Genomic DNA, 23042 nt, shown 5'->3' with positions numbered 1-23042 from the left:
ATAAGAGAAGGAAGAAGGACGAAGATATAGGACCAGAGTGATCTTGAACAGTCTGATCTTTCAATCAGATGAATCATTATGACTTATGGTCATGTTTGACCTTGATGTCGAAATTTTACTGGGTGGGAAAAGTATATAGAGGAAATCAATCATATAGACAGCTCACTCTAGTATGTATGAATGAATAGATGAACGATTTGAAATCCGCATGACACCTATTGAAGATGCATGATACTATAAAAGACATAAAAAGAGCTAAAATCAAATATATAAACTCTCTCGGAAGCAGGTTACACTATTCCACTACTCATGGGTGTGGTAATCTTAGGCCGTACTTCCTGTTCGCTCTACTCAGTCTTTGCTATCTTACTTTTTCTTCCCTCTTCTTCCTCACCCTCATTATCCCTCTTCAATCCTTCCCCAGCAGCTAGCAAGCCCTCTCCCGCACCGCTCACCACCTCACCCAATTTCTGTCCAGCCAAATCAACAACCTCTTTGCCTTTCTCCAAAGCAGGTTCTACAACCGATTGGTTGGTCTGTTCCACTAATGGCTGAGCATTGTTGACCATCTCGTTCACTGCTTGTTTCACCTCTTCCACATTCTTGGGCACATTGGTGGTTTTAGGTTTCTTCTTCTTGACCATACTTGTCAGATCATTTACCGGTCCATTATCTTTACTTGTCGAAGAAGAACTACCAAATTGGGACGATTCAGGTTGACCCAAAAGGTGATTTATACTTTGTGAAATCAAATCATTCGTTTCATTCACCGAGGTCGTTTTCAGCTCTTCGATCTTCACATTCAAATCTTCAATTAAATTCTCAACATCCTTGATCTCTTTTTCCTTTTCTTTATCATTCATTTTTTTCACTTCTGCTGATACCTTCTCTTCTGCCGTTGATTTCAACTCGGATAGACGTAATTTGAATCCATCTAGGGCCTTTTCGACGTAAGACAAAGCTTCGGTCTGCTTATTCGGCGTGAACTCCAGGACAGTGGCTAGTTGGTAATGCGTCGAAGCTAAGATTCTGGACGAAGGGGGTAAGAGTGTAGATTGGATTGAAAGAGCGGAGGTGTAATCTTGTACGGCTTGAGGGAAATTTTCTATTTTCAAGGTAAAGATAACATCAGTTCAATCCTTATCATATCTTCTAAACAATCATACTCATCATAAGATCAATCACTCACCCGTCTCACAAGATACATCCCCTAAAGCCAAATAACAATCTGCCAAATTCAACTTATCTTCCCTCACTCCCTCTTCCTCGTCCGACTTCCCTTCAACAATCTTTTGGTATATCGTCCTAGCTACATCCAAAACTTCCCACGCGGCATTATAATCATCTTCAGGTTCGTCCTCTGCTTCTCCTTCTCCTTCGTCAGGCTGAGCACTAGTACTTGGTCCAGCATCTTGATCTTTCTCTTCCTGCTCTTCGTTATCGGATGAGGGATCTGCTGAAAACACGAAATTACCATTTTTCGAAGGTGCTTCTTCCAATGTACCTTGTCGGACTGAACATATTCACACCAATCAGCTTGATTCTACTTTGAATTGACTAGAATCAATCCAACCCACCAGCTTCATCAGCCTCTTTCGATCCTTCTTCTTTACCCATCACACCCTGTTGTGAGAATGCCAATTCGTACAGTGCTTTTCCATAGCTTAGCAATAGAGGTGCCATGACAGGATCAAATTCCCCTACGAGCTGACGCCTATATACCCAAGCCTCGATCAGTACCACTACTCCATACACACATCATACTGTCTTTGTATAAACACCGGTTAGATGAACACCGGGACTCACATGAGATCCAAAGCTTCTCCATACTTGTTGACACCTTCTTCCCATTGTTTGAGCGCTATGGATTTCTTACCCTCTCCTACAAGCTTTTCAGCTTGTTCTTTGATTTCCTTGAAGTCGGCAGGGGCGGAAGAACCTTGTTCGGTGGTAGAAGCGGGAGGTTGAGGGGGGATTTCCTCGGATGACCTGTTTTTGCAAGAAATGAGCCATGAGCTGGTGTGTTGTGATTGCACTTCACATAGGGCGGTAGACTCACATAATGGAAAGATATGATTCGTTGCGCTAAGAGGACAAAGAGATTCAAGAGATGTATGTATCTGGTGGTGTATGGTGGTAAGAAGTCGAGTTGAATTATTGAAATGTTCGTATATGGGATGAATGGACGCGTTCTCTTCCTTTGGTCGCGTTCTCCTTGTGCTGAATTTATTGATTCCTCTCATTTACACACGTGGCATCTTACATAATCACAAGCGACATCACCTAGGAGCGGCGAAAAAGTTGGGATGCATAGATGGGATGCTGGTTTACCCGACTGCTAATTCGTCAATCCATCCACAGTTGATCAAGAATCAAATCTCAGCACTTTTCAACTCCCATCATCCGAGTAAGACTGACTCATTTGGGGCATCTCCATCCACTCAGCACTCCTCTTACAGCCTCTGCCCATCTATTTCACCATCCCATCCATCGGAAAACAGCTCACACAAGCTGAGATCATCATCACCCCTTCTCTTCCCGCTCCATCACCTACCCATGCCCCCACCGCCCATACCACTCGCTGCTCGATCTCGAGTCCTCGCTTCCCACCCATCCTCAACCACATTCTCCCATGTGCTAGGACTCGTGCAGAATGGCTACCTGGACAAAGCATCGAGGGTGGCAGTAGCGCAGATCAGGCGGAGCAGTGGAGTAGCTGGATCTGGATCTGGATCTGGTGTTGGATCATCATCGATCGGAAGTACTAATGTGAGTTGCCGCTCTTTCTTTTTTTCGGATCAAGTTCATGTATGCTGATGTGACACCCTTGGTCTCATCAGTCGTCGAGCTCATCACTCGAAAGGCGATCCATGTCGCAACGGCAGAGCTTCCGAACGTATTCCGCCAGCGCTGCTCAAACGGTCGATCACGAGTCTCAAGATTACCATCAACATCGCCATTCCTCCCCATCTACTTCTGATCAATCCTCATCATCCACATTCCATCAGTTCTCAGTCCCACTTTCCGAGCGACCTCGTCGATCGAAGTACACATCGTCTCAACCTAATCAACCAATACGCGATCAAGCAATGACCAAAGATAAGAAATTCTTCGTCGCATTCGATTATCCCGATCCATGGTCAATGTTACCAGAAGACTTCTATTCTAGATTGTACAACGGTGCTTTCCAATCTGCTTCTCACTTCTCACACGATTTCGAATTGAAATCATTCGAAACTCGTCATCTAGGATCGATAGGGAATCTGTTAGGTGTCTTTGCGTTATTTAGGGATACGGCAGAACACGAAGATTGGTTGTGGTTAATATCGAAATTAGATCGATTGACAGATATACTAGATAATGTTAAACCACCTCCTAGACAGCGCGGATTGACATCACTGGTATGCTCCATTAGAGGATACGCCCTGGCTTTTACGGGCGATAGAGAAAAAGCCAAAGAGGTATTATCAAATTTACAATATCTAGATGCAAGGAACCCCGGGAATACTTTACCAACTTCTTATTCTATTGCTGCTTTGGCATACGTGGAGATGGGAGAATGGGAGTTGGCGATGAAAAGGATGCGGGGAGCCATCGATAGAGCGGTCCAAAGGATGACCAGCAACGATGCTAACAAACTCAGACAGGAATGCGATTATCCCTCATTTGACCTCGGTTTATTACAATCTTACGAAAAGTCAGTCTTGGATGCCTCTAGAAATGACGATCTGATCGAATTGGTTAGAACCGCCAGTTATACCGTAAGGAAGTTCCTGATCAACTCGACTCAACGTCCTCATCCATTCTCCATGCAACTCACCAATCTCTTACTCGGATCCCTCGCCCGGGTCGGATCGCCCGTCGAATGGTGGACAGACCGGTTCAACGCAGATTCCAGTGTCAACACGAGGACATTAGGTATTTTCTTGTTCATTGCCATCACTCGTGATCGAACGAAAATCCAAGAAGCCATCAACCTCTTAGATATTTTCATCGCCAACGGGACTTCCGTACCTACCTCTGCAGCTATCAACCTCTGTTCACTCCTTGTGACGGAATCGACTAGTGATGCTTGGAAGCTGTACCAACGGATCTGTCAAGAATACCCAAACTTCACTCATAGTGCTTTATCTCAGGCTATGCGTCTGGCAGGTCAAGCGGGTTGGGTGGAGGAAGAACAGAGATTATGGAATCAGATATCCGCCAATTACACTCCCACGGGTAAAGATCGTCTGGTAGCTGCTCGGTATCACGCCTATAGAGGAAGAGTAGCAGATACATTAGCAATGCTCGAAACTCGTGTTGGACCGAATTTTGAATCGAAACCCGCTGCGTTAGAGATACTCTTCACGGCTTATATCAATGCGAACAACTCTCAAGGTGCTGAACGAATTTTACACCAAATCAACGCCATCGAACCTCGTTTATACCCTTACAACGCTCTCCTACAGCTGTACGCAGATCAGGTCAACGTAGAAGCCGCTGTGAGATTGTTCGACGAATTGTCCAATTCTACCTTGCGACCTGACATTCACTCTTACACCTCTCTCATTTCGCTTTTCGCCCATCGACGTGATCCCCTCAACGCAGATAATGTCTTCCAAGCGATGATAGACGCGGGGATTCAACCTGATGCGATTGCCTATGCGGCAGTTATTGACGCAGAAGTGGAAACTGGAGAATGGGTAGCAGCTCTCGACCGATATAATCGACTTCCAAGACAATTCAAACACCATCAAGCTGTTTCTACAGCCATCATCAAAGCTCTTGTAGCTCTGTCATCGCCGCCTGAACACGTCATGAGTGTTTTCCGTCGAATCACGAACCCAAATCGACATACTTGGGCACTCGTCATACAAAACGCCTGCGATGCAAGTGAAATGGAAGTCGCTCGAGAATTATACGAAGAGATGGATGAAATGTCGAAATCCAACAAGGGACCTTCACCTGATGCCTATGCCTTCTCAATCCTCTTACATGGTTATATGCGATTAGGCGATGGTGCGTCTGCCCGAGCGGTCTACGACGAAATGCTTTCTAGAGAGGTTTTACCGTCAAGTGTAACCTATGGAATGATCGTCAAGTCATTCGCAGAGGCAAGAGGAGAGAGATCACTGGAACAAGCTCATGATTTCGCTATGAACGTTTCGAAACAGGCCAAAGCTGGTAATATCGCTGATAGAAGACATGAGAAAGCCCTAATCAACCAGAACATCTTCAGTCCCCTCGTGGTCGCTCATGGTAAAAATCAGAATTTCGATATGGCTCAGAAGTACTTTGATCTTGCTCAAGATGGATCAGGAGAAAATAGGGAGAGTGTACATATGTATACGCAATTGATGGATGTTTATAGACGTGCGGGAGACTCGGAGAAGGTACTGGAAATTTGGAACAAGACTTTCCAATTGGCTTGTGACACAACATCTTTTAGGAAATCTACCTCGGAAGGAGAACAAGAAGGAGGTATATCAACGACGCCGGCACTGATAAGTCGAAGTAACGACAATGTCCTTTGTATACCACTTTCAATTGCGCTGGACAGTCTATCTATCTCGGGGAATTACCTTCAAGTGAAGAAGATATGGAATGACGTCCAAGATGCTGGATTCGGATTTGATGCGGGAAATTATAATCATCTATCTGTCGCTTTGGCTCGAACCGGTGATGTAGAGGGGGCTTTCAAAATTGCCGATCAGATCTTGCTTAGGAGGTACGAAGAGATCAAGTTTAGAAAGAATGAAGCTATGAGGGAAACTCAGAAGCTTAAATCTGTCCAGATCGAAGCAGATCAGGATTATCAAGAATTATATGATGACCCTCTCCAGGCAGAGAAATTCGATATTACCGATAGACCCGTTGAACCATTTCAAGGACCACCCAATCGACGACATATGTTTCATGGTAGATCACCTTTCACTTCTGAAGCGAGGAGTGATCCGACGAGCGAATTGGAATTAAAGTTGTTATCCAGTTGGAGACCTAGTGACATACTTTGGAGACCTTCCTTGTTGACGATCAGTGTGTTGGATACGGCATATGCTCAGTTGGAAGATGCTAAAGCTAGGAGAGCATGGTTACCATTGAGTATAAGTGATGAGAATGATAATGAGGATGCTGCAGCAGGTACCACTACAAGTGGCTCCGTAGCTGGTGGAGTCGAAGTAGGAGAAAGGAAGAAAAGGACCTATGGGATCGTTTTACCTTTATTCGGAGGTGTTCCTGTCCGTAATCATTATACTGGTCAACCCCATCGTAAAGGACCGACAGAGTTGTTGAAATCGATAAATAAACGATATGCTAGACTTGTGGGGTTGATCATGTTTCATAGGAAGAAGAGGATGGCTAGGAAGATTAGGGATAGACAAGGACGGTAGAGTAGTTATATCAAGCATAGGAATTCATATACCCTTCTATACTCTATACGGAATGACACGGAATGTATTTGTTTCTTATGCATTTGCGAATGTTATTGTTCCATTTGCCGCATTCTCGCATTCAATCAGCATGACTATATGCGTGCGTTCAGTTGAGACAGGTATTATTTATTACTCACAGTACAAGTACGAGCAATGTTTTCAGTAGAGTCGGATTGAATAACGTCATACCCTTCGAACCTCGAACCTCAAACTCACACTCCACCTAACTTTCAGATACTTGATGAATAACCTATCTTTCATTACAATACCAATCAATACATATCTACTTCACCTACCCAACTCATTCAAGCTCTCAACCACTCACGATGTCGACGGCTCAAGAGCAAGAGACTTGCACAGATTGTGAACCACCTTCCTCATCAACCCACACTCAACCAGCCAGTACGTCCACCATGGCTCATTCGCCCAAGCGACCCCAGCCTGTGGGGATAGGCAAAGAGTCGTTTGCACCTCCCGTTCCTGTCGATCCTCCTTCAAAGGCTGGACATGCTACGGAATATACATATAGGGGACCACCCACTCCTCAAGTTGAACAACAGCAGGAGAGGGAAAAGAAGGTGGAACAGCCTGAGAACGTATATCAAGAAAAGGGGGATTTGACACCTCCATCAGATTCTCATCAGCAGAATTCCAATACTGATAGCAACACGGCGACGGAATTCCAGGCTCCGGATTTGAAAGAGGTCAAACCTAGTGTGATTATTGAATTCTGTGATAGATGTAGATGGTAAGTGAAAAGATAGAACATGAACTTGAAACTTTGAACATACAATACAATAGTACCTAATGCTATAATTCATAGGGCACCAAGAGCAACATGGATCCAAACCGAATTATTCTTAACATTCCCTAACCCTTTACTTCGATCCATCACACTCATACCGCTCAATGCACCCGAAACAGGAGGTAGGTTCAGAGTATGGTTGGATAGAGGGGACGGAAAGGGAGACCAACTAGTATGGGATAGGAAGGTGAGCTCCCATCACATCCCCTTTCCTTTCTCTTCAGTCTTTGTACTGTCTTCATCTACTGATCTTACATCTTGTTACAATTATAATGTACTGCAATGTACGTATAGACCGAAGGTGGTTTCCCAGAATTGAAAGTACTCAAACAGAGAATCAGGAATATCATCCAACCTGATCTGAGTCTCGGTCATTCGGATGTTCATGGTAAAGTACAAGAGAAAGAGACGAAACAGGAGACTGGATTGGGTAATTGAAGTGTTCACTAACCTGATCGATCATTCGCATACCAATGATCATCCTCACGGCCGGGATTGTTAGGAATCACAAGAAGGACATTGCTTAGTTGTATTTTTCTGTAGATGAAAAACTGGTTGATAATCGATATATCATGCAAAACTGGATACACGAAATACGACAGGTTGACAATGGAGTGAATCGCGAAGGTAAATCTTCAACTCTCGATCACGCACTGATACTGATGACTGACTGAGCATTAATATACATCCTGACATACACTGAACGCCGTAAAGCTCCAATTCTATCTCTTCCTGAACGCATTCTTACTAGCGCTCCTCCCAGGATGTCTCCTCTTCGTTCTCCCACTCCTTCCTTCACCCTCCTGTCCCTCATCCTCATCATCCACTTGTCCTTTCTCCATCCCAGCACCAAACCTTTCAACTTTCCTATCCTTCCTTCTTGTCCCACCTGAATATTCATCTTGCTCATCATCTTCACCATCTGGTCCATTAGACCGAGAGGATTTCGAAGAAGGTATGAAAGACATTTCCATACCTCCATCAGCGGATTTGCGCATCGCCAATACCGATGGATCTTCTCCAAGGCCTTTACCGCTTCTTGAAGATTGGTTGGATGTCTTGAGTCGCTGGCCGAAAGTGGGTTGTTGCCTGGAAGAAGATGAGGATGAGGAACCAACGACCAGACGGGGCTCAGACCGAATAGCAGGTAAGACTCGTTTGGCGTCGGTGGGCTTGAGTCGACGAGGATCGTATTGGCGGAGATCTGGTATAACAAAATACGACAAAACAATCAGTCACCCAGTATACGATGGTATGAAATACCAAGGAGATATTAACTCACCGCCATCATCACTATCCTCGCTGTCACTTTGTCCCTGATCATCCTCATCTTCTTCTTCTTCCGACTCGTCATCATCTTCATCATCCAATCCAGAAGAAGATCTATCACTCTCATCTTCCTCTTCCTCCACTGCCGTCTTCCTCTTAGCCTGTGCGAATGACCCGGAAATGCATGATCAGCTCCTCAGTGCCGCTCTGAACGTGGTAGCTGAATCCACTCACATTGTTATTAGCAGTAGCAGGATTGAGCAACGCGAACTCTCTACTCTCCTCATCCACTTCAAACTCTGGATTCTCAAAGATTTCTTTGAATCTAGGATCAGCCAATAATCCCCCTTGTGCTTCTCCTTTTCCCTCTTCGGCCTGTTCATCTTCCGGAGCGGCATCACCATTCTTCTGTTTCTTCTTCTTCTCCAACAATTTATCCCTCTCTTCGGCTTTTCTAATACGTTCAGCCAAAGCTTTATTAACTTTAGGCTGATCTTTCCTCGCTCTAATTCTAGATTCCTGTTTGGCCCTCAATTTCTCGTTAACGACCTTATCTCTATATTCAGCGTAAGATTGAGGGTTGGCGATGAGTCGTGCTGTAGTGTACAATTTGAGGGATAGGAAGTATCCATGCATGTAGGGTTTGAGAGCTGGTGTACCGATAAGATGAGTGAGACTGAGACTAAAAGGGACAACAAGGCAAGTTATTAGTATACTTAATTTACCTGGTGGGAGAACAAGTATTCGCACTCACGTATCCAATTCTGCTCGATCAACAAATTTGAAATCTTGATAAGCACTCTTACCCAAGCCACTGTAATCTTCTGCCATCTCTTCTGTGACGCTGTCGAGGAAGCTCGCCCATTTAGGTGCAGGTCCGATCTCAGGTATGTAGTAAGAAGATAATTGAGGTGCATCACATGCTACCATCAATAAACCTGATTGAGGTACTGGATGTAGATCTACGAGAGATGATGGAGGATGGAGTGATAAGTGATTGTTAGATGGCTACACAACCCCAACCGAAGTCAGCTCAAGAACCAACATATACCGTGGTTAATAAGCCCAATTCGGAGAGTAGCACTTACATCCGATTTATCCCATACTTTAATGACTTTACTATCCGCACTAATGACTCTACCTGAATCCTCCTGTGATCCACCACCAACTAACCAATCTACTTTCCTAATCGATTCTCCATATCCTTGATCTTTGATAGCGAACGGCGTGGGACTTCGTAAATCGTATAACAGCGTATGTCCAGTGGAAGTACCTACCGCCAGGGATAGACCATCTGTAGGATGAGATTGTAAAGCGGTTATAGATAACTTCTGTATCGGTTGAGCAATGAGTGAAAGGGAAGGATCGAAATTCTGAAGGGGTAATAAGGTGGTAGAAGGGAGTGATAATCTAGTTAAGGCATTTCTCGATCTTGGATCCCAAAATTCAATCACACCTCCTCCTCCATCCAGACCGAAAGACCATAAACCATGTCTTGGATTCACATCGACCACGTTGACACCCTCAACTTCATCTTGTCTACTGTCTGCTCCCCAATTTCGAGCTACGGTGATAGGACTCATGTATCGTCCTTCTTCGAGGTTGAATCGATAGACATCTGTTCCTGTGCATCCTATTATAGCGTCTGCCGACGGTGAGTGGTATGCAAGAGATCGTCCGTAGATCGGTAGTCGGACGGAATGATGGAGACCTCCTTGAGTGTGGAGGGAGAGAGACCGATCTCGCTGAAGATGAAGGGTTTTCGTCCAATCTGAAGAGAGTATCTAAAATTGTAGCGAAGATCAGCTCAAGTCCCACATGAACGAAAGATTAGAAAACATCTCCTTGAACATAAATTTCCACATCTAAAGACGGAATTCACTTGAAAGCCTAACGACGTATATAGACAATACCGCCCAGATGATTTTGACCAATAAGGAATTACGAATGACTCACCACAAAATCGACATTCTCAGCATCTGTGACCCTCTCGAACTTCACCGTCAAGTTCTCCAGATCCCAAACTTTGATCATCGGCTTATAAGTACCTGTCGCAATAGCATGTTGACCATCTTCAGTCGTCTTGATCCTGATTGCTGAACCGGGAAAGGTGAAATCTTGAATTAATTCCAGATCGCTCGTGGTATGTTGAGTTTTCGTGCGTTTCTTGCCTCCCTTGGCTTTTGTCTTGACAGCTACCCATGATGGTAAGGAGGTCGATGAGGTGGATGATGGTCCATTGACGGTATAGACTTTGGGGAATGACATGGTGAAGGGAGAGGGGGAAGGTGGCAAATGATTAACGGTTGGTACGAGAGCTGGACCTCGTATGAGGATATTTTAATCGAATTGTCAAGGCCTCCTCTATCAGCCTCTGTGTTGTCTTTGAATATGCTCTATCGTATTCCGGTTTATGTAGATTTGTTATATGAACATGATGGTATCTATAGCCTAATTCAACGTCTATCTGCATCTGCAGCTGGATTGTCAACAAAATTCAGAAAAAATCTTTGGTCCACGTGGTCAACTCTCTACGTCATCACTTTCTTACTTCTGGGTGCAAAACGATCGATTACCTGTCTTCTTGTCTTCTTCTTGTCCAACAACATTCCTCACATTCCTCATCGTCGACTGCAACCGGAAACACCCAACCCTTCCGCACGGTCCGATCCACCTCAAAAGGACTCACACGATGTCTTTACGAAGCACCATGAACGTGGCCCGGATACGTCAACTCACTTTACATCACCATTCCCAACCATTCTCCTTCCGATCCCTCCACCTTGCCTCTTCCTCTCGTCAGGCGGGACTCTTCACTCCCCGGATTTCGACCCTTCAGAGTACATCGCCTCTGATCAGACGAGCTTTTAATTCAACTGCTAGGGATCTGATACGATCAAGCTACTTCCCTAAAGGTGGCAATGACGGGTACGGCGGTGGGTATGGGGGAGGGGGAGGGGGTAGTTGGTTCTCTAGGTTGAGAAGTAGGATAGATAGGATACCTACTATGACACTTGTAAGCTGCCTCAAAATTCAAAGCTTCACTACATATCATGCTTATGGTTTACCTGGACGATAGATATATGGATTGATTGGATTGAATGGAGGTGTATTCTTACTCTGGCAGTATGCTATATCAAGTGCAGTAAGCTTCTTTTTCACAGCACTACCTCAGTCAGGAACATAGCTTACACGGTATAATCAAACCTAGCAACGATTCAGAGATCCCACCTTGTTTTTCTTCCTGCAGAAGAACTTCATATTGAACGAAGTGAATGTATTTTCAGGCAGGATGTAAGTTATCCTCGGGATAATATTTGTTATACCGATCCTGCACATCTCTTCACGGTCAAGCTGCATGCTGACTGTTCTGGTTCTATGTTGCAGATGGACTCTAGTGACTTCCGCTTTCTCCCATATGTCCGGATCGCACATCTTCGTGAATTGCCTGGGTTTGTATTTCTTGGCTCCTGCAGCGGCTGGGTAGGTGTTTTCTTTCGATCAGCTCGCAGATCCACTTCGTCCTTCACTGACGTCTAGTGATTTGAGCTGATATGATCTTTCATAGTCTCATGGGCTCATCAGCGTTCCTAGGTTTATATCTCGGAGGTGAGTTGGCTCGTCATAATGTCCATAACTCATCTTTGCCCTGACAGCCGGTATATTCTCTTCTCTCACTTCATTGACGTACCATCGATTGAAGAGAGATAGGTGGATGGGCAGTGAAGGTGCATCAGGTGCTATATACGCTTGCTTGTGTGGGTTGTTTACCTTCTATCGCTTAATCACAATCTACCTTCCAGCTAATCGATCTTTGTCATTTGAAATAGCATTCTACGGAGCGATGTTCCCTCAATCTACTGTATTGATGTTCTTCGTCATCCCCATGCCAGTCTGGGTGGCGATCAGTGGTATATTCGCTGTAAGCCGTCTCCTTTCTTTTCCCTCGTGAGGACAACTCCACAGCTAACCTCCTTTACTGTATGTTTTGGCAGTGGGATTTCTACGGAGCATTATTCAGACCTAATTCCGGTACTGACTCTGCTGGTCATTTGGGAGGTATCACCTACGGTTTACTCGCTGCTTTGGCAATGAGGAGAGGTGGCTTCATAAGGATGTTAAGAGGTGGAGGTAGGAGGTGGTAGGATGTATCTTCGATACAGTATCGTAGATGGACATGAATATATATGTATGATACGTGCCCTGCTCCATTTCCATCTCCATTAGTGAAATTATTATTACGATATCAATCTAAATCAGAGGGCGTACTGTATGTCCGATTCTGGACATGAATATGGAATGACTCAACTTGTCATTTTCTGATTTGCATGTATTGCATGGCACTTCATTGATTGTATTGTATATGGAAAGTGAAATGCAATTGACTATGTAAGACGTGTATTGCTTGACAAATTGTAGTGGTAGATATGAACAAACATATGGTATATAAGAGAGCAAAATCCGAAAAAAATGTCCAAAATCAATAACAAACAATAAAACCCAAAGTAAAGTGTAATAAACTCAAAAATCAGAATTAGATCAACAAACCACTGCCCTCTTTCCAACTACCTCTTTCATCCCTAGAGGTCAACTCCAAAGTACCCGTACCAGGAGCATCCCTTCGTTTATTTATGAATCTCTCGGCGTTGGTTTGCCTTTTTGGTAGTTGGGGTAAGTTCAAGTCCCTAATTTTATTTCGATTGATCAAATCGATGAATTTAGGTTCGACAGGTTTGTCTTCTTCCTCCTTGACAATAACTTCATCCTCCTCCTCCGTATCACTCGATGGAGGAGTAACCAAAGTTCCAGATTCTGATTCCGATCCGGAATCAGATGCCGATTCCTCTTCAGGTTGTTCTTCCTCTTCTTGTTCTTCCTGTTCAGAAACCAAAGAAGCCCTTTTGAGTTCATTATTACCGACAACAGGTACGTCTTCTCGTTTAACCACGGCCTCTTCAACCGGTAAGACAGGTTCTTCGATGATCGGTACGGGTGGTTGTGGTGGTGGGAGAACAGGTTTCCTCCTCCTAGAGAAAGGAAGAACTTCCATATCTTCTAGAGTTCTTTGTAAACCACCTTCGGAATGTAACAAGGTGACATCGTCTGATCCTCCGATAGAAGCGAAATCCAATAAGATGTTTGGTACGGTTCGTCGACCTGTTATTCTCTGTAAGAGAGTTTGGATCTGATCCATGTCGGCTAAAAGTGCGAAGAAAACAGAAAAGAAAAATCAGTCATCAAACTAGTTCATACATTTATGCTTACAGTCTCAAAGGATGTTTACTCACATCGTTGATCCAGTTCAATGATGAATGGTGCGGGTGAGATGTGGTATTCGCCAAAGATCGATTTAGCTTTCTTGGAGTATGGGCAGTGGGTCTGGAGCAATTGGTATCATCAGCATCAATCGTGCATCACATCGTTGGTTTCACACGACACTCACCTTGGAAAAGATGACCACTCTGTACCTCCTGTTAGCAAATTCTGCCCAACCATTATCAAATATCTCATCCCCTTCTTCACCCGAATCAATATCTTCCAACAATCTCTCCATACCTCTTCCACCAATCTTCTTAAGGTACTGCTTGGTAGGCACTTCCCAATCGTTTGGTAATATACCTCCTTCAGCCAACCACCAAATGAGAGCACGTAGCGATTGTAGTTTATCCTGTTTTTGTACATCTGCTTTATGAGCTTTCATCTCTTCTTGTTGTTTTTGTTCTTCGTATGATAAAGGTTCTGGATCCTTGTACGAGTCCCAAAACAGATCATCTTCCGCTATCAGTTCTTCTTCATTGACCAAGAGGGATATTCCATTATCAGGTTCTCCATCTGGTCGATGTAATGGATGGGCCATCTTCAATTGATGTTCCTCTTCTGAAAATCTAGATCGACCATACAACTGTAATCGACTAGAAGAGTTGAATCGCCTGACTTCGCTTGATCCATTCAGTGAGACAAAGATGAATAACGCCAAAGTGAAGAGTCCACCGACAGTGAGAGGAAGGGAGTAATGGGATATACGCGATTTCATATTATACGAGAACCTCCTGGCGGTTGATCGCGTAGGCGAATGAAGTGGGATCATAGGTGATCCCAAACCTAAACCGATGTTGATGTTAGGTGAAGTGATGGGTGAAGATGTGAATGGTAATTTGATTTTGGAAGGTAAGGAGAATGCCCTTCGAGGTGATTGAGAGTAAGATGAAGATGGCAAGGAGATTGTAGCTCCTGCAGCGAGTTTCTCCTTTACAGCTGATGAAGAAGATGAAGATGAGCTAGAGGTGTTTGTTGAGTCTGTGAATCCCAATGCTGCGAATGATGATGCTGAGGCTGATGATGTCGAGGATGAGGATGAGGAGGAAGTTGATCTGTTCATTTTTGATGAGTGATGAGATCGATGCGATATGTCGATCAGGTGATGATATGTGTGTGTGGTGGTCCAAGCGTTGGTTGTAAGCGAGAAAGTCGGATGGACCAGTGCGGGGCGTCAAAGGAATGGATGGGTCAATGCGCAGAAGGATCGAGTACGATATGATGGTTGATGGTTCCTTTGTTCCTTTCCTTCTTTTTTTCCAAGGGATACAGTCTATTTATGGTTGTTTATAACGAAATCAACAGACAGGTATGTGTGACACTTGTAAAAATCCTTTTTGTCGGCGATGTAAACAGAAGGCACCCGTTATATCATCCACATCCACATGCAATGCTATCCAATGCTATGCAGGTCACAGGTTGCAGACGTAGTTTGCAGAAAGAGCTAAGAAAGTAATGTGACAGATGATGACGCAGAAAGATGTCGAGTATATTAGACTAGCGTCGTTGGGCTGAGGGTAAAAAGTGAGACTTGGAAAAGGGTGTTTCGGCCAGGTCGGAGATGACTTTTCTATTCAGTTTCCAGTCGAGAATTGATTGATGTTCTGCTGCACCGCTTTGAGCTTGTGAATCGAAGTTGAGTTAAATGAGTGTGGTCAAAAGCATGGAAGATACAATAAGAAATGCGATAGAACAGGTATGTATGTGTATGTATGTAGAGGATCAAAAGGAGTACTCATTTTGATATATATCTATATACGTACGAAAACTACCTAATAAGTTATCTTGGCTTGGCTTTTGTACATACTACAAGAGGTAAACAACAAACAAACACTTGATGGGTATTACGAGAGACGCCAAAAGAACAATATATGAACCTACTAAAAAAACTCATTCACATTCCACCATGGCTACTGTTAGCTTGGGATGGATTATGCAATCTCATGTACATACATTCTAGATATCTGGAGTCGATCTCCCGCTTTATGTTAGAATCGATTTTCGTATACTCATCGGATAGGACAGGACAGGGTACTCGTAACATTTACCTGTTCGGTATGCTACAACGATTACTTGTGCTTTTGCTGCTGGTCGGAAATCCTTAGCCGGATTCCTGCGAATCTCTCACGGGCACCAAAGCAGCAGCGCTGAAGGATGGTTAATTCTATCGATAAACAATAGAATATACCATATGTCTCTGAGGAAGAGACGTCTTGAAGAATTAACCTTTTCAGCTCTTTCTCTCTAGCAATTCAGGAACGAAGAGTGGAAAACAAGGAAGGGTCTGAGCACCTGTAAATGAAAAAATATCAACCAACAACCAACAAATTGTCCGATTATTTCCTGAAAAGAAAAGTTTGCTGGACAAAGGAGGACAGATGGTGGAATCGGTAAAGATAAGGTTGTTGCTCCGAGGTGAAACAAGGACACAGGACAGGTCCAGCACTACGAGCGTCTTTACCATAGTTTGCATGCTTCACTCGAGTAGATAAGCACCGACACTTTGTCTACTAGTATGTTCGTGTGCTTTGAACATGTGTACCATAACATAAACAAAACCAAACATCGCGTCTCAAGCAGAGCAAAATAAAGTTTCCCCCTCACCTGATGCTGCTCTGCTCAACAAAAAGAAACCTACGGATCGGAGATATAATTTGCCATATTTAACGTGTGAACCTGAGACTTCCGTCTTTTATTGATCCAACGCCATATTACCGGTCCGGTCTTCGTCTTGAGGATTTGTTGTTGACTTTGTTTTTTTAGTCTTCGACTTGAATGAAGACGAAGGAAGGTCGATACCACCATCTGGTATTGGCAAACTTTGGCCTTGCCAGGTGGCTCGGGTATACAGCACTCAAACTATTCATCCCTGTTGTATCCTCACTCACTCGACCCGCTCGTGTAGAGCTGTTCGTCGAGTCCTTCCCCGGTTTCCTTATACCATGGCTTCACAGATAGGTGTACGTTGCGCAACACCATGCACCAGGTGCATACGGGCTATCGACCATCGACGAGAGGACGCACCAACAACAACGGACATTGTCCACCTCCTCGCGACGATCTCATTGCGATAACGTAATAGGTACGAAGAAAACGACTGTACCGAACAACCCAACAGCCATCTATAGAGGTATATAACCCTTCTTTTTCTGTCTTACGTTAATCCACGATTCTTCTTTAGGTGAAGGAGTAAAATGCAGATCTACCGATATTGTCGGGGTTGGATTCGATTCATCGTGTTCGTACTCTAGATAGGGATAAATTCGCTTACGAGGAGGTGTTGTACTCCATTGAGCCAAATCCAGATATTTCGATGAAATCGATTGAACATAGTTCAGCTTATGAAAAGAGCGCTATGATAGTTCTTCTCTGAGAGGAATGTACGTAAATACAAGTAGTAGATTTTACGCTAGTAATCTAACTCGATGCGTCTTTGTCACACCATGAATCAGCTCTATGTACGAGCATATATCATATTATACATGTTTGTATATCTATCCCTACTCGAAAGCCGTGACGATCATACACGTACGACGCATGTAAGTCATATGCGTTCTTCAATTCGCAAAAGATAGGCTACAACATTTCGGAGAACAGCATAGGGTCAATTAATTGAAGTAAAGTTTGAAATGCCTATGGCGTTCTCCAAACCGATGATCTACAGTCTCTATTTCTCAGAAGTTTCAGTACTGGAACTGCGAGATTTTTTGACTAGCGGCTAGCTACGAGCTCGGAGATCATCTTCATACTACTCCCATGCACAATGATGGTGCGTGTGCTGAGTAATCAGTTGGAAATGGTAAACAGGCAAGAAGGAGTACGTACTTGCCACACCGCCAACCTCACTGCAATCCAACGTAGTAGGAACATCGAATAGTTGTAGTGAGTGAATGGAAGGGTTAATCGTCAAGAATCCAAAATGCACGGACCCAGTTTCTTTTCTTGATAGGTATCACTGACCGGTCGAAAATGCGGACTGCATTGTATCTCATATCAACCTTTTCTTCTCTCTCTCTCCCTTTCTTCGACTTAGATACCAAGTGACTTGAATCCCATTTGCACTTTCCCGAATGTCTTGGATGATGAACCCTCGAAGATCCCTACGACCCGTTCCCAACTCTCCTACAGTGACCTCAGGGGGAGAAAGGGATTATCAGCAAATGATTGACCAGCTATATCATACCAATCAGTACTTGCAATTCATGTTTCAACGGAATGCTCTTTCTTTGGGATGTACTCTCCGGGGAAACATTCATCAAGATGTTCACACAGGACAACCTTTTCACAGGCAGTCGGTAGGTCAGATCTAAGGTGATCTCTTATATGGTCAAATGCTTACTTGACTTGTAATCATCATTCCTGTCACAAGTATCAACCTTCCGGTCCTTCTTTTCGAGTACAGCGTCACCAGCACCAGAGCTCTTTTCGACAGCATCAGCATCATCATTCATATATCTACAACTCATTCCATCATTCACCAGCACGTCGTCGAAATGACTATCATCCGAATCGACCCAAGCGTGAAACCGTCCCAACATCGACTTTGACATACCCGTTACCACCTAAACCTGCCACTTCTACCCCCAGTAAAGTGGTACCGCAATCGATGCCTTTGCACATCCAAATCCATATACTCAATCACCCTCGTTAGGATCCTCTCAAGATCAAAAGACTTGTATGATGGTTAGTAGGTCGACGTACCGAAGATATCGCACTGAGGTGAACAAGGACAATCTCGAAGTCGGTGAATCGGTCGGTCGCGCCTTATGAGATACTGTGATAGAGGTATCAAACACTCACAAACACCCACAAACCTATTCAGAATACTGTGCTATCAGTCTGTTTGTCCTGATCGATGGCTTGTATGTTATGTGGGATCGGGGTGAGAGCAGTAAACATGGGTGAATCAAGAGATACCTGATAGAATTTCCGTAGAGACGATGTGACGAAGTATGATCATGATAGTAATGACGTAATGGGTTCGGCTAGCAACCAGATCAACATTACCAGCGACGATAGTACAACATTTACTCTCTTTTCTCTTCTTCTTCTCCAGCTTGATATCAACTCATACACACCCATCATCGTCTTAGCAGTAGTCCAGCTCCGGTGCACAATGATCAGACCTAGAACATTGCCCTTGAGGTCATCGATACGGACATCGACCGTCACACAACTTCCAACCCGCTTCCCGTCACTTTTCTCCCGTCAGACGCTATATCCCATCACCATCCGAGCCAACTCGACTATCCCACCCATCAGCCCTATCTCACCCACCGACTCTGACATACCACAACCTAGACAATCAGCTTCATTTTATATCTCCAATGTCTTACCGCTGAAACTGACTTATTGGGACTTACGTCCAACATGGGCATCAATACTGAGAGAAGAAAGTCTGCTGGAGAGAATATACGATATCACTCGTGAGATAGATCTGTATGAGTTCAAATTGGAGAGTTTAGAAGTTTCCAGGAAAGATGGTGGTGTATTCTTACATTTCTCTTATATCCCTCCATCAGAACCTTCTCCATCGCAGAAGAAAGAAGAGGTGGAAGGAGAGATAAAAGATATAATAGGAAGTCAACTCACTTCCACGACGACCCCTTCTTCCTCAACCACAGTAACACCCGGCAAGCTATTCATAGAAGTTTTGAATGATAAAGCGAAGAAGTTAGGTGGATGGCCAAATTGGTTAGGTGATTGGTACTCTAACAAGAAATTAAATTTGGTTAATAACACTACGGCTGTTCCTGGACATTCATTATATTCTACTGGCTCTGAGCAAGGGGTACTAAAGAAAGGTGATGAGGTTGAAAAGAAGGGTATAGAGATTAGTACAGGTGCTGAGAGGGTATGGATAGTCAAAGGTAGACAGTGGACCGAGGTGAGGGTGCTCGTATCTGCTAAGTCGACACATGTGAATACTAATGATAAGGGCTTTGATAGGATATGAACAGATTCCCAACAGGTAGACTGAGAGTAGAATTCGATGGACCAGACGTGTCTCAGGAGATGTTATATACGTTATTCAGAGTAAGCTTTCGAGGCGTCTACACCCCTAATATTCCAGCATGCTTACGCTTTCTACTCTTCCAGCCATACGGTAGAATCGCAGACATTCAACCTCCTTCACCTGTCCCAGCTGGTTCATTACGATATGCTACGGTAACTTACTCAAGATTATCTCCAGCGGCAATAGCTATCAATTGTGTGAGCTCTCCATATCACGCACATCGCACAAATGCTAAATCTGAAGTTACAGTTACATGGATTCTCAACACCTACCAATACAGCAGACTTCACTCTCAAGTCATCCGGGTCAGCATCATCGTCGAGTATACCGAAGAGTAGACTGAGGATATATTACGAACGACCACTCAAAGCTCACGCTATTAGGGATTGGATATCTGCACACCCCAGGTTGGCATTACCCGTTTTGGCTTTCTTGATCGGTACTTTGAGTTATACTGTGAGCCATCTCGTCGAATTGTCTGTCGCCCTATTGGTCAGCGAAATAGCTGATGTCAATATTTACGATCAAAGTTCTTCGATCCTATCAGAGCGTTCTTCGTCAGATCGAAGCTTGAGGGGGTGTGGGATATCGAACAGTACTCGTTGATCAAGAGTGAGTCGTAATCTTTCGATCACCGTTATCGTGGCCACGAGGAGAGCTGCCCCCTCTCATCATGTGTGCTGACATTCAACCATGCGCCTAGCTCTGCGACAGAAATTCGTCCTCCCTACCTCCTTCGGTTTCCTCAGTTCGTCCTCTGCGCCCACCGGTGAATCAGAAGAAGCTATAGGCAAAGATGCATGGCAGGATCGTGTGGAAGCGGAGAAAGACGTCGAAAGATGGTTGTCTGAATATCCGAACACATTCATCACCATCACTGGACCACCTGGTAGTGGCAAAGTCAGTCTGGTCAGTAGAGTTCTGAAACAACAAGCCAAGTGAGTCAATCAAACCTCCTCAGTCCTTGTTGATCAGGAGAAGCTGAAAGAGTGTATCATATAGACCTGCCATGGTCATCGACTGCGCGGAAATTGCCAAGGCTAAGAACGATAAAGGGTTGCTCGACGCTTTGGCTGATCAAACAGGTATGTAATCACTTGCTCTTCTATATCGACCGTATAGACTAATGATTCTTGTCCATGGGTTTGGCTCAGGCTACTACCCCGTCTTCTCGTTCATGTCATCCGTCAGCGGTCTTATAGATCTGGCAGCAGTAGGTCTGATAGGTCAAAAAGCTGGTTTCTCTACTCCGGTCGACCAACAGCTGCGACAAATCCTTGAGATCGTCGGTGGGGCCTTGAAAGACGTCTCGACTCATGCTCAGCAGGAACACCAACAGGAAGCTCAACATCTGAAAGACGATGCTGCGATCGCGATCGAGCGAGAACGTCAACGAAGATTGATTTCCCGAGGTGGATGGCATGATGGACGATTAGACTGTATTGCTGGTAATGGAGTGATGTCGGAACTGGGAGTAGGAGATGAACCATACCTGGAGAACGATCTTGACGCTGCCCCACCACCATTGATGGATGATATCGCGCCTATCAAGGGAGAGGCTGTTCCACCTACATCAGCTTCATTACCTCTACCTAAAGCTTCCTCTCCCGAGGAAATTGCTGCCAAAGCAGCTCAAGCAGCTGCGAACGCCGACCTAGATGCTGAAACGGAAGAAATCAAATCATTACCTATAGTTGTGCTGAAAAATTTCGCTCAGAAGACTGCTAAAGGAGATTTATGGAACGTCTTAGCTGAATGGGGGGCAAGCTTAGTAGAAAACAAAGTAGCACACGTTATAATTGTCACAGAAGGTGCTACCGCTACGAAAGCTTTGACTAAAGCATTGCCATCGAAACCACTGAACAATATTGGATTGGCAGATGCGGATGAAAGTAATGCTTTGGCTTATGTACGAAGTAAATTGAAATCGATCTCCTCTTCTTCCTCTACAATCACAAGTACTCAACAGAACGGTGACAGTCAGAATAATGGACGAGTATTCGAGCTTTCGATAGAGGATTCCAACCAGATTTCGAAACTTGGTGGAAGAATGGTAGATCTTGAAACTTTGGTTTACAAAGTGCGAAATGGAACGACCATCAAGGATGCCGTGGACGATATCATCTTGAGAAATACGATCGAATTGAGGAAGGCGGCGTTCGGTGATGATTCAGAAGATGCCAAGGGTCTACCGTGGAATAGGTCTCAGGCTTGGAAAGTGGTGAAAGAACTGGCTAGTAAGGGAGAAGTAAGTGTTTGATGCGATATCTCCTTTCTGGCATTTCACCTTTGATCATCATCGAAAAGCATTAGTAACAATGAGCTGACGTATCAACACTCTTACTTACAGATCTCATATGCCAACTTACTCCAGGACTTCCCATTCAAAGGTAACGAACAAGCTCTGAAAGCACTTGAAGAGCACGAATTGGTATCCGTCTCGTATGTGGATGGAAGAGCCTCCAAGGTCAGACCGGGTAAACCCGTTTTCAGATATGCATTTGAGGCGTTAGTGAATGGTAAGTACATCGGCATTTATCAAATATCCTTCCAGGCATTTCATAGCAGGAGCTGATTGTTCGGTTCGTGTGTGATTGTAGACCCAGTATTCAAAGCATCCAACCAGATTGAATACAATCTTACTCTAATTGCCAAAGCCGAGAACGACATCAAGACGTACGAGACTGAGTTGAATACCTTGAAAGGGATAACGACAGAAGGTGGATCGCAAGCTCTGGGAGTGGAGAGTAACTGGTTAGGACTAGGTGGACATTCTGCAGTGAGAGACAGGGCGAGGTGGTTATTGGATAAAATGCAGAAATCGGTTGAGAAGACTGTGAAGTTGGAGAAGGAGAATGGGGAGATGGCTGGTGTGTTAGCTAGTGGAAGGGCGTAGGGCATTACTATCTGATTATACAGTTATGCTTGCTTAGTGTCTTTGTTGGCGGGATGTGGAGATATTCTAGTATGTTTAGTAGACTAACGGGTCAAGTATAATATGTTGTATGATATTATGTTGATGGACGACACTACTCTTCATGTCCCATGCATACAAGGTAAATCGAGCAACTGGCCAAGATGTCAAGTTTGGTTTGGATTTGTGAAGGATTTGAAACCTGAAGAGGCTTTTTGACTCGATTCCAACTCGACCACCATCAAGCAATGTCGACTCTGATATATATACACCTGGACACGTACGTACTTAATTGATCGTAATACA

The 23042-nt window shown here is 44.3% G+C and overlaps 7 protein-coding genes across 7 annotated transcripts; 4 read left to right on the top strand and 3 right to left on the bottom strand.

The window, feature by feature from the left end:
* Positions 1-347: 347 nt before the first annotated feature.
* Positions 348-2243, bottom strand: V865_007904 (uncharacterized protein; the record flags this gene model as incomplete). Its single annotated transcript, XM_066231646.1, has 5 exons — positions 348-1105; positions 1190-1513; positions 1578-1714; positions 1807-1989; positions 2188-2243. The coding sequence occupies 5 exons, from the start codon at positions 2241-2243 to the stop codon at positions 348-350; spliced, it is 1458 nt and encodes a 485-aa protein (XP_066087743.1).
* Positions 2244-2556: 313 nt separating this feature from the next.
* Positions 2557-6374, top strand: V865_007903 (uncharacterized protein; the record flags this gene model as incomplete). Its single annotated transcript, XM_066231645.1, has 2 exons — positions 2557-2769; positions 2841-6374. 2 exons carry the CDS (start codon positions 2557-2559, stop codon positions 6372-6374), a joined length of 3747 nt encoding a protein of 1248 aa, XP_066087742.1.
* A 368-nt stretch (positions 6375-6742) lies between these two features.
* On the top strand, positions 6743-7659 carry V865_007902 (uncharacterized protein; the record flags this gene model as incomplete). Its single annotated transcript, XM_066231644.1, has 3 exons — positions 6743-7164; positions 7240-7408; positions 7516-7659. The coding sequence occupies 3 exons, from the start codon at positions 6743-6745 to the stop codon at positions 7657-7659; spliced, it is 735 nt and encodes a 244-aa protein (XP_066087741.1).
* A 284-nt stretch (positions 7660-7943) lies between these two features.
* Positions 7944-10758, bottom strand: V865_007901 (uncharacterized protein; the record flags this gene model as incomplete). The annotated part of the gene is made up of 6 exons (XM_066231643.1): positions 7944-8425; positions 8504-8651; positions 8725-9172; positions 9245-9498; positions 9579-10274; positions 10447-10758. The coding sequence occupies 6 exons, from the start codon at positions 10756-10758 to the stop codon at positions 7944-7946; spliced, it is 2340 nt and encodes a 779-aa protein (XP_066087740.1).
* Positions 10759-11200: 442 nt separating this feature from the next.
* V865_007900 (uncharacterized protein) lies at positions 11201-12635 on the top strand (the record flags this gene model as incomplete). Its single annotated transcript, XM_066231642.1, has 8 exons — positions 11201-11506; positions 11570-11635; positions 11702-11784; positions 11878-11973; positions 12059-12099; positions 12147-12248; positions 12321-12412; positions 12486-12635. The coding sequence occupies 8 exons, from the start codon at positions 11201-11203 to the stop codon at positions 12633-12635; spliced, it is 936 nt and encodes a 311-aa protein (XP_066087739.1).
* Positions 12636-13024: 389 nt separating this feature from the next.
* V865_007899 (glutaredoxin) lies at positions 13025-14869 on the bottom strand (the record flags this gene model as incomplete). The annotated part of the gene is made up of 3 exons (XM_066231641.1): positions 13025-13689; positions 13779-13869; positions 13934-14869. 3 exons carry the CDS (start codon positions 14867-14869, stop codon positions 13025-13027), a joined length of 1692 nt encoding a protein of 563 aa, XP_066087738.1.
* Positions 14870-18922: 4053 nt separating this feature from the next.
* On the top strand, positions 18923-22718 carry V865_007898 (uncharacterized protein; the record flags this gene model as incomplete). The annotated part of the gene is made up of 11 exons (XM_066231640.1): positions 18923-19693; positions 19756-19842; positions 19906-20019; positions 20072-20278; positions 20353-20434; positions 20526-20760; positions 20825-20907; positions 20977-21780; positions 21838-22070; positions 22173-22341; positions 22423-22718. The coding sequence occupies 11 exons, from the start codon at positions 18923-18925 to the stop codon at positions 22716-22718; spliced, it is 3081 nt and encodes a 1026-aa protein (XP_066087737.1).
* Between the last annotated feature and the right edge of the window lie 324 nt (positions 22719-23042).

This window comes from Kwoniella europaea, chromosome 3 (genome assembly GCF_036810445.1).
Source record: "Kwoniella europaea PYCC6329 chromosome 3, complete sequence".
Classification (NCBI taxonomy): Eukaryota; Fungi; Basidiomycota; class Tremellomycetes; order Tremellales; family Cryptococcaceae; genus Kwoniella; species Kwoniella europaea.
The sequence above is the reverse complement of the archived record's forward strand: the minus strand, read 5'-3'. Positions and strand labels throughout refer to the sequence as shown.